The 16,518-nt window shown below is 45.7% G+C and overlaps 1 protein-coding gene across 1 annotated transcript in view; it reads right to left on the reverse strand.

Annotated features, from left to right (window-relative positions):
- Positions 1–9,271: 9,271 nt before the first annotated feature.
- Positions 9,272–16,518, reverse strand: part of ISCU (iron-sulfur cluster assembly enzyme) — a 59,620-nt gene continuing 52,373 nt past the window's right edge. The window contains exon 5 of the mRNA XM_069214785.1: positions 9,272–9,813. Coding sequence (XP_069070886.1) covers positions 9,731–9,813 — 83 coding nt within the window. The 3' untranslated portion in view covers positions 9,272–9,730. The remainder of the gene's footprint in view (positions 9,814–16,518) is intronic.

The following is a 16,518-nucleotide window of genomic DNA, read 5'->3' on the forward strand; positions in this document are numbered from 1 at the left end:
AGACCCATTGCTTTGTAAATGCTTGTTTTTATTGCCTTGGTGAAAAGACCCCTCTGGGATTTGAGGTCAGAAAAGTAACTTTTGGAATACCTTCCTTGAGCAATCTGTAGGAAACTTGTCATGATAGCCCAAAATTGACAGATTTATTTTTTTAGAAAGTTTTATATGGAATCATCAAATGATTCAAAAAACGGCATTCTAAAAAACTAAAAACAACAAAAAAAAGTAAGCATGTTACATAGCCTTTTACTGTGTACTACACCAAGCAAAATAACGGTTTTTAATCACTAATACATTTTCTGTATTAGGGAATCTACAGGAACTTATGTGAAAAAAACATTCGTCCTACCAAAACTGGTCTGCAGATGTGTGCAGATTGATCAACGGTAATACAATTATGGGGATCCCCAAAGTGATGGAAATCTGGATTGTTAAACAAAATGTGGTTTAAAAAAAAGATTTTCCATTGTTAATTAAGCATAACTACTGTAGATGTCCAACAGTACAAGTACTATGTGGACGTTTGACTCAAATAGCGAGGAATTATGTTATAGAGAGGCAAGCCTCGTGATTCAAACCATTATTAAAATTACAAGATGTTTCTACTGTGGGTTTGATCTTTGCAGCTGGAAGTTCAGAGAACCCCATAATTGCTTACTAATGACAGTCAGGTAGGAGTTTAGTGGGTGGATCTTCTGGTATAGCATATCCACACCCAGTATGAATGGTCAGCCAGTTCTCCAGTGCCAGTATTATTTCGGGGGCAGTTGTCATGGGTGGGTTAAGCAGGTTTAGGTCAACATTTTAAGGTTAATGTTCGCTGTAGCATCGCGCCCAAACGCCTTGGATTTTAATAAGGACTTACAGAACTGTTTCTAGTTCTGCTTGGGTCATTCGAAAAAGGACACATTTTAGTACATGTAAACATTGAAGGTCCAGAGTTGTGTGATTGCAATGCGAAGAGGTATCCCCAGGTGCCCAATGCCAATCAGCTCTGAGCCACTCGATCAATAGTGTGTAAGTACAGACCAGTGCACGAGCATTACTCTGCAATAGCGTCCAGTCAGCCCAGTGTTTCTCCCACCTAAGTAACAAAGCTGGAGAAACTACCACCTGATCGCTTTCCAACCTCTCCCTCTAACACTAGCCACCTGCAGGCAACCTTGTGCTCAGGAAATGGAATTTGTGCACACTTCCCAAAGTGCACTGACTAAATTATTGTAAATGAATGCTTTGATTAGTATTTATAAACCACTGTGGTAAAAGATTCATTGATAATTCCACTTGTAATTCATTAAACAGCTGGCAGGTGTTCCACTCTGGCCATTTCACTGTAGAGCTTTAGCAAGGCCATCAGTTAAACAATATTCTTTTATGCTGCTATGTTATGCATCAAACATAATCGTGGAAGACACGTCATTGTTGCTTTCGCGAATACGTCACATTCGAGATACAGTCACTGACACACTGATTCACTTAGTGTAAAAGGCCATTTATTTAGGACAGGATTGCATGTTAAACAAACATTGTATATACTGAACTTCAAACTCCTAACTTTAAAACCCCCCCACCCTTTGAACTTCTCCCCATTCCTCTTTTCCCTTCATTCTTTCACTTTGCCTCCGTTCACTCATCTTCCACTTCAATTCACCTACACATTCCCCCTTTTCCTTTCATCCCCTGCTTGGTTCGGGCATCCTCCACGCTATCATCCTTCACCTGCTTCTTTCTTTCCCCTGGAAGGGTGGCCAGGCCCACATCTGACTCTCCACTCTCCTCCATCTACTGCCACTCAGCACAAACCAGTTAGGCTTTTTGCTGCCCCATCAGCGAAATAAACTGCAACATTGGAACCTTATACCACTTCTTTGAGCCACATCCTTTCACCCAACAAATCCGCCCGATCAAGCGAAGCTCCGTCAGATAATATGCATTACCCAATTCCGACAGATGTACACCATCGGCCCAAAACAGGCCTGCTTCCCCTTCTGTAATGTCTTCATGTTTCAAAACTTTAATACAGTGTGCCCAGCAAAAAACCCTCATTGCCCTGTTGAGCTTCCTCCGAGCCCTTTCAATAGCCCCATGCTTTACAGCCCCTCTCCACTACCGACTGGGCACAAACTCAAGCCAGACTATGAAAGTACCGTGCATCTTTTGGCAAAGCAACTCCAGATCCTGTTGCATATGTTGCAGTAAGGTGAGCCCGGAAAGCCATACCAGATCATTTTCCCCCAGGTGCAATATCAATAGATCCGGGCAACCCCAGTTTGGCATCATGGATGTTAAAAAAGGAAGCAGGTTACCCCATCTCATGCCGCTTTTTCCCCACCATACAACTTTGTGCCGCCAACTTGGCAGTCCCAAAGATCATCCATAGTTCTGCCGTTCGGTATACTTCGCTGCCCAATGTTTCAATGAATGGCCCACCATCCAAGTGACCATTTTTCTACTCCTGGGGCCCTCTATGCAACCTTCAAGAAGAATAAATGTCAACAAGTTTGCCAGACAAGCACTTGAAATACATCATCGTTCCCTTACCCCAACCCTCCAAGCCCCCCACCAACTAAGGTTGCACATATTGCTCACAGCAGCTAGATCTCCACCTACCAATCCGTTTTATCTGAGCCTAATACCATTCCAACTGTGCTGCTGCGGTAGCTGCACCTATTCTGAAAGAATGTGTCCCATAGCACTGTGCCCTTCTCTGTTTGCGTCTCAGTGCAGTCCGCAACACTGCCAACAATTGAAAAGTCGTTCCCTTCGTGCCATTGGCATGCTTAAAAACTCCATATTCACTAGTATGCACCTGTGCCTGAAAAGCACACCGCTCCATTACTGGACAAGCCACTGCATTACCCACTTTCTCCAACCAAACCCACTTCCCCAGTCTCATTTAATCCGTCTTATACTTCCGCAGCCATATGTCTAAACGTTCTCCACTCAAGCAAACATCAGCCGCTCTCACTCCTACCTTTTTCCTCACTCCCAAAAGCTCCAACACATGAAAAGCCCCAGAAAACATCCATACCATGCACGAACGAAACAAAGCCAGCTCACGCGCATCCAAACAACAAAGCGGCAACACATGCAACAGCTCCAGCAACAGTTCAAAAGTGATGGGTTCCCCCACTTCCTTCCCCAAACTCCCCCTACTCCTACCCCCCCTTTCAACATTCTCCCCAGAATATCATCTTTAGCTGGGTCCCAACCAAAAAACAGTTGTCCATAAAAAGAAACAGTTGTCCATAAAAAGAAACACCTGCCAACTTGCCCCCAATCGTGGCGGGCAACAAACATTTCTTGATTAAGAACAACACAAAACGCAGAGTAATAGACTGCAGCACTGACTCATTCTGTACCCAAAAATTCCCTTCAAAATTCTGGAATTCCAACGATGCAAGGAGGTAATTTTTCCGAGTGGATTCCACTAGAAACATCTCTACTAGCTCAATGATCATCACACCCCCCATCTCCCAAATTTCGTCCGGGACCGCTGTCATGGGCCGCACTGCTTCTGTTGCCAAGCTGCGAAAACGGTGCCACTGTGAACAAGACAGGGAATCTGCAATAGCATTTTTTACCCTCGGAATGTGCACTGCTTAAAGATATCATTCAGCGACAAACATCTAAGCATGAAACATCTCAATAAGCGCAACACCCTCACATCCCTCTCCCTCCCCCCAAAAAACCGACAAAGCCTCAACAGCGGAAAAAACTCCACAAAAGCAATACTCCTACCTTGTTGCAACCAACGTGCCGGCCACTGTTCTGCACACCACCTCCCATCCCAAAAGACCGAAATCAGCAGCCTCCGCAGCATCCGAAAATATTTGTACCTGCCAGACCGTATCCTTCTCATGAAACATCATGGAGACCCCAATGAACGGAGTCAAAAAAAGTTTCCCACACTCGGACATCTTCTTGGAAACCCACTGACACTCGAATCCTGTGATGCGGAAGGGAAGCACCTGACATGGCAAGCCGAAGTTGCCTGCAAAAAGCCCTACCCCCTTTTACGACCCTGCATGCAAAATTAAGGAAACCCAACAGCTGCTGTGCCCTGTGCAATTCAATCTTATGTAAGGATCGAACCAGTCTCAAAAATTCCAAAATCTCTGCAACCTTCCCGTGTGGCACACGGGCTACAAGGCTAACCGTGTCCAGCTCAATTCCCAAAAAAGTCAATACGCAACTGGGACCCTCCGTCTTCTCGGGAGTCAATGGAACACCCATTTCCCCCACCAGTCTCTCAAAACCTGCCAACGCCTGTCCACAAGAGTAAGAACCAGCCTTACCCACAAACAAAAAATCATCCAGATAATGAGTCACCTCCCGATGATCACATGCTTTCACAAAAACCCACTCTAAGAATGTGCTGAACGTCTCAAAAAGTGCACATGAGATGGCGCAAGCCATCGGGAGGACTCTGTCCACAAAAATCGCCTATCCATCTGCATCACCAATAAGCTGAAATCCTCCGGATGAATAGGTAAAAGCCTGAAAGCTGCCTTGATGTCGCATTTTGTTAACTGAGACCCCTTATCACACCCCCGAACAAGACGAATGGCGTCATCAACAGATGCATAAACCACCAGTGTGTCTTCCGGTGAAATAAAATCATCCACTGATGCGCCCTCTGGCCACGACAAATGATGGAGGAGCCGAAACTCCCCTGCTGCTTTTTTGGGGACCACACCCAAAGGTGAGATCATCAAGTCAGCCGTAGGCCACTCGAAAAAGGGACCCGCAATTCTTCCTTCAGCAACTTCTTTTCAATTTGTCTGCTACCACTTGAGGTATGTCTTGGACAGACCACAAATTGTCTGCCCATCTCCTTTCTCTTGGCCCCTGGTAACCTATTCGAAACCCTTCTTGAAAACCCCATTCAAACTTGTTAGCCATGTCCCTATCTGGGTACATGCGCAGCCATGGCAGCAATACCGCAAGTCTAACTGGCGTAGGCACCATTTGGCACAGGAGCGCCTTGCATCCCTCTACCCCTGGCCGCTCTCCACTGTTCCGCTGGGCTATTGAGTGAGAAACATTGGGTGACCGCGTGCTTACCCCCACATTTAGACCACTCATGTTTGAACTTACACTGATGTCTGGAGCAGAAACCCTTATTGAAGTTCCAACATGCCTCCGACGTAGAAATCTGGGGACGCTGTCCCATCCCCGCGGAACGGGACTGAAAAGGCTCATAGATTACTGGGACACCACTAGCGGTATTATGTTGAGGCTGCCAAATGCGAGGAAGCCATCCACTGCATCCAAAGCTCGGAATCTACGTCCCCCCCAAGGTTTATCCAGATTCGCACTCACCCTAAACTCCTCATCATAGCTGAGCCAGGCAAAGCCCCCAAAATGCATTTGTGCTTTCCTTATGATGTCCATATATTTAAAAAGCACAATGGCCCTGTCAGGAAACTTCTCACAATGCATACTAGCATATATCAGGAAAGCAGACGTCCAATTATCCATGGTAAATGGCACCGTTCCGTCTAGCTAACTCCCATTCCTCCTCTTTCGAACCTTCTTTCGCTTGTATGTCCTTATGCAACAATTTAAAAACATTGACATACTCATGGTTCCAAGTCCTTGCTTACATTTTTGTTCGCAACGTGCGAACCCAAAAGGCATCACCAAACCCATGTACAGAAGCCTCTTCCTATGCCCATCGCCAGCCTTGTCCTCCCCCTTTGTCCTTCGGCGCCGCGTTCACGCTTTCCCCAGTCCCAGCAGCGTCCTGTATTGTCAGCAGCTTACCGACCCCTACCCGTGTTGCGTGCTTCGTGAATGAAATGATCACCTACCCTAATGGACTTGTGCGTTTCTGACACAGCCGTACCATGACCACTACCCCATACGGAGCTCCATTCACCCTTACCTTGAACTCTGGGCACTGCCCTGTGTGCCAACGGCACCTGCCGACCTCACTCCTCTTTGCATGTCACCGCCTGCGATGCTCCCTTATCTGTTGTCGCTGTCAGACAGAAATGGAAGAGGGGGTTGCGCCACTCATGCGCCCTTTTCCCTCCCTTTTTCCCTGCTCACCTCCTCGAATCTCACCTCTTCCCATTCATTAGATTCCTCCTCGTAATCCAGTTCCACAACTACCTCCTCGTCCATTGCACACTCTTTGTCGGCACCTCTCTCATCCATTACCTCACTCCATTCATCCTGCTCACGCCCTGTGTGGCACCTACCACCTTTTCAGCCGACATGTTCCTGTGTTGTAGAGAAGGCAGCCGAAGACCCCTCTAGTGCTTCCGACCAACGTCCGGAGGCCATGTTGGGCCCCGTTGGTGTCACCTTCCTGCTGCCAGCCTCTTTCGCTGGCTTGTACTCTCTGCGCCTCTCATGGGCGTGTAAACCACTCGTGTCCATTACACTGGTGGACCCCTCGGCCGCATGAGCCTCTTGCCTACCCCGTTTTGCTTGGGACCCAGACCCTTGGACCCTCCCGAGGTGATGTGCTAGCTGCAGTCCCTTGTCTGCCCACCTTTCTCTTTGGCTTCCGCCCCATCTCCAAGACCACTTCCCTGTCCCTGGGCCCACCCCTCTCCAGTCTCCGCCACAGCCTTCCCTTGTTCTCAAATCCTTGCCTCAATATCTACAGAGGAACAATCAGGATGCGTTTCTGGGCCTGCCGCAGCCCCAGGATACTGATTGGGCCCCCAGGGGCCCAGTCCACCCCAGATCCCCCTTTCCAGGCACCCCACCTAACTCTGTGTCTGGTAGTACCCTATGGGGCCTGCCTGCCCCTTCCAGTCCCCTTCTTTTTAGCAGGGAACCCACTTGCCCCCCCCTGTGTGGGGCCACCTGACAATGCCCCGCAGTCTGCAGGTGGGAGGCTACCCACACCACTAGGGCCAGCCCCCAAGCCTGCCTCACACACAGGAGCCTGCCCTTGCTCCTGTTCGGCAGGCTCGAAACCAGCTGTAACGGAATCCCCAAATGGAGCCACCCCTCCCCCCTCAACACATGTTGATAGAGGCCCCGCGGGGCCCAACGGTAGCAGTACTCGCCGGGGGGTGGGCGTGTGGATGCTCCACATCCTCTGCCCACAGCAAAAACTTGCACAGCAGACACAGGCTGGTGCAGAAGAGGCTGGTCCCTCCCTTCCCCACCCTATATAACCCCTCCTGTTATCACCCCCACCACGCACCCTTCCACTAACCTGTCCATGTTTTGTCATTTCCACCTCCGAAATGATCCTGCGGAGAGACTAGACTGTGTCCGCTCTCCAAGGGACCCTCCAAAGGCTTTCAGTCTTCCTATTGGCCTGTCATAGGCATTTGTTTTTCGAAGTTCCCTGACACCAATCAGCCCTGAAATACAGGCAGCCCCGCTGGGATGTCAATGCACATCCTTCACCTTCAGGCCTTCAGGCTTTAGGGGTTGCTTCAACTTGTAATCTCATTCCAACTTGATTTGTGATCTTGTTACCTTACCTACCCCCGTTCTACAATTACCACTGACCACCCATGGTGAAAACTGGAATTCAGTTTTGGTGGATGGAGATGGAAAGGATGGGACTTTGGAATGACAAAGTCAGACAGCGCTCTGCTCGGAGGTCAGGCACGCGCAATGGGAAAGCAGGGTCTGAACATGGAAAGGTTTATCTGGAAGGGATTTATCAATAAGGTAGTTGTACCAGTAGGTTTCTATTGCTTTGCGAAAACCCTTTTGCTCTGTGACTGCCTCTAGGTACCTTCACAACATGACAACTCGGAGGCATACCAAGCATAGCAAGCAGAAGTACCACAGGCACCCGTGGTCCCCGAGACAGTACTCCTGCTACAGGTCCAGGGTGACACTGTTGTTCTTCATGGTGAGACAGCTCTTCTCCATCTACTGGTGTCTCTACATCAACCCCCACCTGCTGGGAAATGAAGGGTTCCAGAATACCCGCCCTTTATCATATAATTTTTTTTTTTTTTCTTTAAACGAGTCTTCTTTTCTCAGATGATCGAGTGTTTGCAGATATAAAACGTACTTGATGAATGCACGTGGAAGGTGGAGGGGGTGGGGGTGGGATGTGTCTAAGGACAGTGTACTGCTGTTTGCTATCATGAAACCACTCCTTTAGAGGATTGAGAATTGCATGAGTTCTACCAGTAGTGCCCGTCTTCTGCACAGGCAGTCAAGACCATGACAGCAGGCTCTTCAACAACCCAACATAGCTCAACAGACAACAGCGAAAGCCCACACTGGCCTTGAGTAATACATGGAAATAGAACCTAAAACACAAACGTGCCTTTTTTTTTTTTTTTTTTACACAATGTTTGCACACATCCATCCACCAAAATTCCATGCATCCCACCAGCCATTGTACTCTGTCCAAGCATCCATCCAACTTCTCAAACATCTCTACATATTAATTCATCCTCCCCTTCACAAGGATCAATCCAGCCAGACACACAGATGCATCGGACGCAAATCCACATTCAGTACGACAAAGATGAGCACTAAGTCAGACCTAGTGGAATTGACAGTGCGGAAGCACACACAAAGATTTAAGGTGGGTGCTCTTTTTTTGTGCTTGGAGGTAGTTCTAGCCTTAGCTACAGCAAACTTAGGTTGAATTAGAGACCTCTGAAATAAAAGCTTTGCAACCTGAATTGAACTGTGAGATGGAGGTACTTCTAATTCTTGCTATTCAAAACAAGCATTTGGAATGTAATGGGTCTCGCGTTTGGGCGAGTTAGAGCTATTAGCATTGTAAATTCCTAATGAGACTTTTCTTGCAACTTGAATTGAAAACGAAAAATAAAACATTTGACATAAGCGAGCCGATTCAAAGCGCTACAGCAGGCATGAGCGAGAAGGAGACACAATAAAGGAAAAAGAAATTTGCTTGCAGTCAAACATCTGCAATCCTGCAATTATCCGTGTAACAGGGTCGAAAGCCAAGGCAATAACAAAACTGCCCCAAGGAGGGACAAACGTAAAGCATTTACCAATGATAAAGGATTTTTGAATGGCAGGCCCATGAACGAGTGAAAGTGATGGGCATGAGGTGGGCGTAGTTAAAAGCCCACATAGATACTAACATGTCAGAAAAGCAGCGCTTGCGCACTGCTACGCTCAACCTAAAGACTGCCACTCTTGACATGAAGGCCTTTCACTCCAGACTGCAAATAAAAGATTATTTTGGGATGCTGATGATGAAAACCATAATACAGAAGCTGCAACATTTAGTGATGTACTTCACTGTAGGCGTCAACTGTCAAAACAAACATGAAATACACCAAAAGAGACATCACACATTCACTTTGTTTCTTTTATTCTTAATATAGATTAAATATACATCAAACCAGTTATCTTAACAAAATATAAACACAACAATAAGGCCAGATACAAATATATTTGTCACGATATCCTTTACAAGAAGACATCTGAGCGTAGTTTCTTCGCATTAGCCCTTTCCTTACCAAACCCAGTATTTCCCTGGCGTCACAAGGGTGCTTCTTCAGCGTTATTTAAAAGAGAGCATTTTCGATTTTTAACGTAAGAAATCTCAAGACTTAAGCCCAGCTAGTGAAGTTCAACATCACCAAGCTTGCTTTAGCCCAGCAGAACAGCTATGCTGCTATATTGTGCGTATGACAGCTTTTTATTGTCTAGTACTACAGGGACATATGTCCTTATGCGAACAGAAAATGAACACTAACATGCATAGAGTGGAATGGGAGCATGTTTTAAATGCTTAAATTCAGCGTGTTCAGACATTTGCTGCAGCCTTCTCCTGGTCCTGTTTTATTCTGTAATCTGCCAATGCAGCTCTTATTGCATCTTCAGCCAACACTGCGAAAAAAACAAGACACATTATAAGACTGGTGAACAATCCAATAGGGCTAGATTGAAATACCATGCAAACTAAAGCCACATCTAGGATTCCTGCCAATACTCATTTGCTCAGAGCAACCTCGTGTGTTAAGAAATCAAAAACGTGTGATGTAAATCGGGGCGAGTGAAATGCAATATTTTCCAATTTCATTTGCCATACTACAGTTGTGAATGTTTTATGTAGCTATTTTTTGATTAATACAATAACATATGTCTTCTGGCATTACACTAAATATTGAGCCTTGTTTAGAGCATACCAGTTAAAGCTTAAAAAAAGTAGCGTTTTTAATTTCCTAAATTCTAGGTAGTTTGTTATAACTATCAACTCGCAAAGCAGGTAATTCCATACTGGCACTTCCTGATAGGCGAAGAACCTGCTACCTTGATACGACTTACCATTTTCTGTACGTTCAAGAAGGGAGCAGTGGAGTGAAGGAGTAAATCAAGAAAACAGGTCCAGATTAAAAAAAGGTGTGTTTCTTTTGAAGGGCTTTAAAGCAAATGCAGAGGCCTTTAAATAAACCCGTTTGCGCCAAAGCAGCTAGTACAAAGCCCGCAGGAGTTCAGAAATAGAAGTGATGAGCTTCCAGGTTTGGACTAATACGTGAATACCGAAAGGTTTTCTTCTTCACAATCTATCTCCACAACTTTAACACTCGAATCACCCCTATTTATGTAGAAACGTTTTACCCCCTAAGGCAGCAGCATAGTGCAATTTTAATCGACAATCACGGACCTGAGCTTTTTATGCAAGTTGTGAAACCGCCATAGACCAGGATTTTCTGGGACTGTTACAAAACGGTGTGCTTGGTGCAAACCAAATAGATGCATCATGAAACATTTAAGTGTTTCTTTGGTCCTAGTCCGTACTGCTGAATTGTAGTGAAATAAACGATACCGTTTTCAGTTTTTTAAACGTTCAATTACGGCCAAAGTTAAAATAAACAAGTGAGTATTATGTTCTATGCTCCATATTCTAATACAAGACAGCATTAAAGTCTAAAAAACTGAAAACTGTTTCGCCTCATTTACCAAAAATAAACAATACACATAATCACGAAATCCCTTCGGTTTTCTAGCACAACTACTTTCACTGTACTGCCACATAAAATGCACTTCTTAAAACTAATATAGTGAAGATCATTGAGAAGTAAAGCGACTCTCCTCTACGCTAGTGCCCACGGGAGTGAAAACATATGTCTACCCTATACAGACTTTGCCATAATGTTTTGAAGCTGCAATGCCACACCTTCCCTGGGATGCGATGGATGGGTATGTTCTGGCCGATTGTGGTATAGATTTCCAGGTAACGCTACTCCTTGTTTACTGAATGGTTTGAATTTACTATATATTGTGACAGAAATCATTCCATACAGTATGGCACCGCTCTCATCTCCACTGTCACCCTCTGGCCATGAATGTATGGATAACGGCATCGCTTCTACGCACAAGGGCATACTGCATTACAATAAACATATCAGACTGAAATACATGGCTTTTAGATTGTGAACTACTCCTGGAAAGATGTTCATCCGATAATTTTGTGCGCGATTTCGACCCCTGTGCCTTCAGTTTCCACGCATAGGACACATGAATGCAATATGGGAAAGGGGACCTTGACGCTTTTATTGCCTAATTTTGTTAATTACTAATTGCTTTTAGTCTTGCTGACAGATCAAGGTTGTAACGCTCATAACATCATTTGTTGAATGTTATAATGATCGTGAAAATAAAAACTGCGTAAAAAAAAGTCCTATTTCTAAATCAGGAGAGTTAAAGTTTTATTGATGAAGCAGACATGGGTAGGAACAGAAAAACGTTTCAGTATGTTCGATGTGCAAGTGGTTGCATCAAGAATATCTGGAATTCTAGTATGGAAAGTGAAAAGCATTGTGTAGGAAAGTAGCCTCTTTCTAGCATGGCTACCCCCACTCTTTGGCCTGTTTGTCAGTGTGTTTGACTGTGTACACTGGGATCCTGCTAATCAGGACCCCAGTGATTATGCTCTCTCCCTTCTAACTTGGTAACTGTACCTTTTTCTTCCCACAATTGGCATACTGCCCACCCCCCTATGTAAGTCTCTAGTTTATGGTAACTAGGTACCCAGGGGCACTGGGGTTCCAGGGGATCCCTATGGCCTGCAGCAGTTATTTTGTCACCCAGAGGGAATCCATGCAAAGGGTTCTGTAGGCCTGCCATTGCAGCCTACGTGAAACTGGTGCATGCACCCGTTTTCACTACACCAGGTCACTGTAAGTCACCCTTACGGTAGGCCCTCTCAGCCCCGAGGGCAGGGTGCAGGTACCAGTGTGTGAGGGCACCCGCCTAGCAGATGTGCCCCCACAAACTCCAGATCCATTTCTCCTGGACTTAGTGAGTGCAAGGATGCCATTTTACACAGGTACTGGACATAAGTCTCTACCTATGTCCAGCTACATAATGATAACTCCGAACCCGGGCATGTTTGGTATCAAACATGTCAAAATCATACACCCAATACTGTTGCAAGTATTGAAAGTATGATTCCATGCACTCTGGAGGCTCTATAGAGGACCCCAGAATTGCTACCATCAGTCTAACAGTGTTTTCCAGGCAGCCCAGCTGCTGCCACCCCTCAGACAGGTTTCTGGCCTCCTGCTGCTTGATTTCATCAAGACCAAGAAGGCAGAACAAAGGATTTCCTTTGGGAGAGGGTGGTAACACCCTCTCTCTTTGGAAATAGGTGTGACTGGCTTGAGAGGGGTAGCCTCCCCAAACCACTAGTTTGCTTTGAAGGGCACATTTGGTGCCCTCCATGCATAAACCAGTCCACACGGGTTCAGGGTCCCCCACAGTCCATCCTCTGGCGCAAAACTGGACCATGGAAAGGGGAGTGACCACACCTGTCCATCACCACCCCAGGGGTGGTGCCCAGAGCTCCTCCGGAGGATCCCTGGGTTCTGCCATCTTGATTCCAAAGTTGGCAGGGAACTCTGGGAGCATATGAGTGGCCACGCCAGGCAGGTAACGTCAGAGGCCCCTCCTGATAGGTGCTTACCTGGTTAGGTGACCAATCCCCCTTTCAAGACTATATAGGGTCTTCCTCTGAGGTGGGTCCTTAGATTTGGCTTGCAAGATTCCAGCAGGATTCCTCTGCTTCTATTTATGGTCACTGGAACCGTGACTGGACCCTCCAGGAACTGACAATGCTGCAACAGCGAAGACTCTTTCGCAACTTTGTTTCCACGTCTCCTGACAGTTTTGCAACATTTCCCTGTCTAAGAAGACAGCAACTCTAAAGCCTGCACAAGAAGAAAAAATCTCCCTTTGAGTAAATGAGCCACTCCCCTGCAGCAACAGGCAAATACAGCAAGCGATGACCAGCTGCGTGGATCCTGCATCACGGGTGGTGGTCCAGAGTAGTCCTCTTGGTCCTCTCTGCCGGCTGTCCAACTTTAGTGGAGGTAAGCCCTTGCTTCCCCATGCAGGACAGTACCCCCGTGCACTGCATCTCTTGCAGCTGCCAAGGCCTGTTTGCATCTTCTCCAAGGGATCTTTAGGCGACGTGTAGCTCCAGCCCCCAGCACTCCATCCTGCAAAGCACAGCCTCCTGAGTGGTTCTCTGGCAGCGTGGGATCATCTTCCGTAGTACTGTGTGGGCCTTTTCTGTGACTCCTGTATCCCCATCCTGTGGGTGCTGCCTCTGCTGCTGTGGACTCTCTGCAATGTGGAGGGTCCCCTGTGACTCTTCCTCTTGGGGGGGTAAGTCCTCCCAGGCCTTGCTGGTCCCCGGCAGCACCACTTTTCCACTAACTGCAACTTTGCCTTTGCTAAGGCTTGTTTGTGGAATTACCGCACCAAAACCAGTCTGCAATCATCCTTCCAGCGTGGGACATCTTCTCTGGCTTCAGGGCTGCAGTGCTGACCTGTTCTTCATCATATTCGACCAACTTCGGCAAGTGCAGCTGGGTGGGTCATAGCTCCTACTCCTCCTGGACCCCACTGTGACTCTTGGCTTGGCCCCTCTCTCCACAGGTCTTCTTTCTTCAGCAGGAATCCACCACTGCTTTTCTGGAAGTCTTCTCTGGGTGTTTTCTTTTTTTTCCTCCTTTGGGGTGGTTTGGGGAAAATCTGTTGATTTACTCCAGCATTCCGAAACCAGGGGGGGGTAGAGGGGGGGGTTGTACTGTCTTACTTACCTCTGTAGTTTTCCAGTACTCCCAGCTCCCCTCTACACATTTTACTTACCTAGGTGGGGGTACCTTATTCGCATTCCATATTTTTTAGTATATGGTTTGTGCTCCCCCTAGGGTCACTATTGGTTATTGGTATTTGCACTGTTTTCTAACATTTTCTATGCCTATTTCTGATGACTAGTGTATATATTTAGGGTTTTACTTACCTCCTAATGGTGGGTTACCCTTCTAGTATTTTGTGGCAATTTGTTCCAAAAATAAAGTACCTTTATTTTTGTACAACTGCGTGTTTTCTTTCATGTGTGTAAGTGCTGCCTGACTTCAGTGGTATTGCATGTCTCCTAGATAAGCCTTGGCTGATCATCCACAGCTACCTCTAGGAGGGGATACCTGGACCTGGTATAAGGTCCAAATACCATAGGTACCCACTGCACACCGGGCCAGCTTCCTACACATTGTAAGCAAGCACATTTACAGTTTTTGCCTCTCATTACACAAAAAAAACTTTCAGGTCACACATCCTGTAAAAAGAAGAAGAAGGGAAACTAATCAAGTTAGGCAGTATGTAGTGTGACATCGTGGCTTATGACATTGCGGCGCACAACATCACATGTGGCATCACAGAAATGGCATCACAACCAATAACCTCACAGGAAGTGATATCACAAGAAGTGACATCAGCTCTTAACACCTGAGGCATATGTTTAGCAGTTCTCTCACAGGTACTTCTGAGTGAGATTTTGCATCAGGATTATGACAAAAAGTGACGCAACCCTGGAACAAAATCTGGGCCTCAATTTGCACATTTACATTTTTTTAAACTCAGCCACAAAGAAATTGGCAGCAAGGAGAAATGTGGCAGTAAATCTGTTCTGCTTAACCGTAAGCAAGTTTGCATTTTACTTTATTTTATGGGGCTAAGGAACCTGCTGCCGATATCTTTGTGTGCCTAATACATCTCAGAGAATAGTAAGAATGGTAAGACACCTCTGGAGGTTAATGCATTTGCTGGAGAGATGTGTTTTGTCTAGCCCCAGTTTTGTATCAAATTAGCATTGAATATTGATCTGTCTCCTGCAAGCACATCACGTATCATGCAGATTTTTATTTTATGCACCCAGGTGAGTTACTGCTTTCGACGGATAGATCATTTTGTTACTTGCAGTTCATAAATTGCTAATCCTAATATAGCACATTAAGCTACGAAGGGCATGTGATTCTTAATATAGCACAGTGAGCTATGAAGGACAGCTGTAGCCCCAACTGTCTTACATAACACATCCAGCACACTGATTGATAAACACATGATGTATTGTCAATATACATGAGGTAAAGCGCTCTGACATCCTGCATTAGGATAATTAGAGCTATAAAAGAAATAAAACAAAATAGTATTTAAAAATTGTTACTGGTTGTAAATACTGGGGCAGACCAACAATTGACATTTTTACAATTCATACATATCTCATATATATCTCATATATATACAGGAACTAAAAGTCAGAAACATGCCTCTGAAGTACATGTGAACTGGCACACTGTGCGCCTTGGTTTCCCCTCCATTGCATTTAGGTGTAAGGCTTCAGATAGCTCCCAGTTAGGATACAAAAACAAAGAGGCCTGATGGCCCCTTAACTTCAGCCTCTGTTTTGGGCTAGATAGAATTCTAAATAAGAAAGCCTCTGTTCCTGTCTGCATGTTCCTGCTCAGAAAGCAAACAACGTGCAGGCACTACTGAAAGTGTCCTGGGACGAATCAGCACATTTTTATGGGCCAAACTTCTTGGCTGGGTGGACAGCGTCCTCCCTGTGAAAATAGTGGGTGGGCGCATTAAACACGCGTGGACACCAGACTTGTGACCTGCCTGCTTTTCATTTTCTAACACAGGATGTTGTTCGCCCCTTCCTCACTACCTTAAACAAGCTTAACTGCGGTCATGGCTTGCTCACTGCTACAGAAGACAATGAGAAAAAGTTGAACCAAAAAACACTGGCAAGGTCAATAGCTTGTTTTTATTTTATTTTCAATTAAAAGCATGTCACATTAATATAAAACAGGAAAAAAAGTAAAACATGCTGTTGTCTAAATGTGGCGGCCACATGCATATTTTTTTTTTTTTTTTTAACTGCTATTAAAATATAATTTTAACAGAAGAGTACAGAGTGCTTGGCAAATGTACTTGGAACAAGTACAATAATCCTTTACAGCTTTAATGCACATCACAGAAAAATAGGATTAGGATTCAAATATAACAAGAAAAGGTTATACTGGGTTTGTATTAACGTACTGTTTAGAGAAACACTCAAGGGTGTTAGAAAAGAAAAGGACCAGGTGGCGGGCGGAAGGACACCAAAGAAAATTATTGCGTCACCTGTCTTGGCTCCGAAATGCACTTCTTTTTAAGCTGATGTGCACGTGATCAGGCAAGATTAACTCACTCAAAGGGCAAGAGAGAAAGTGAGTGGCTGGAGTGGGCTGACCCGTTGCA

Source organism: Pleurodeles waltl, chromosome 11 (genome assembly GCF_031143425.1).
Source record: "Pleurodeles waltl isolate 20211129_DDA chromosome 11, aPleWal1.hap1.20221129, whole genome shotgun sequence".
NCBI classification, from domain to species: Eukaryota; Metazoa; Chordata; class Amphibia; order Caudata; family Salamandridae; genus Pleurodeles; species Pleurodeles waltl.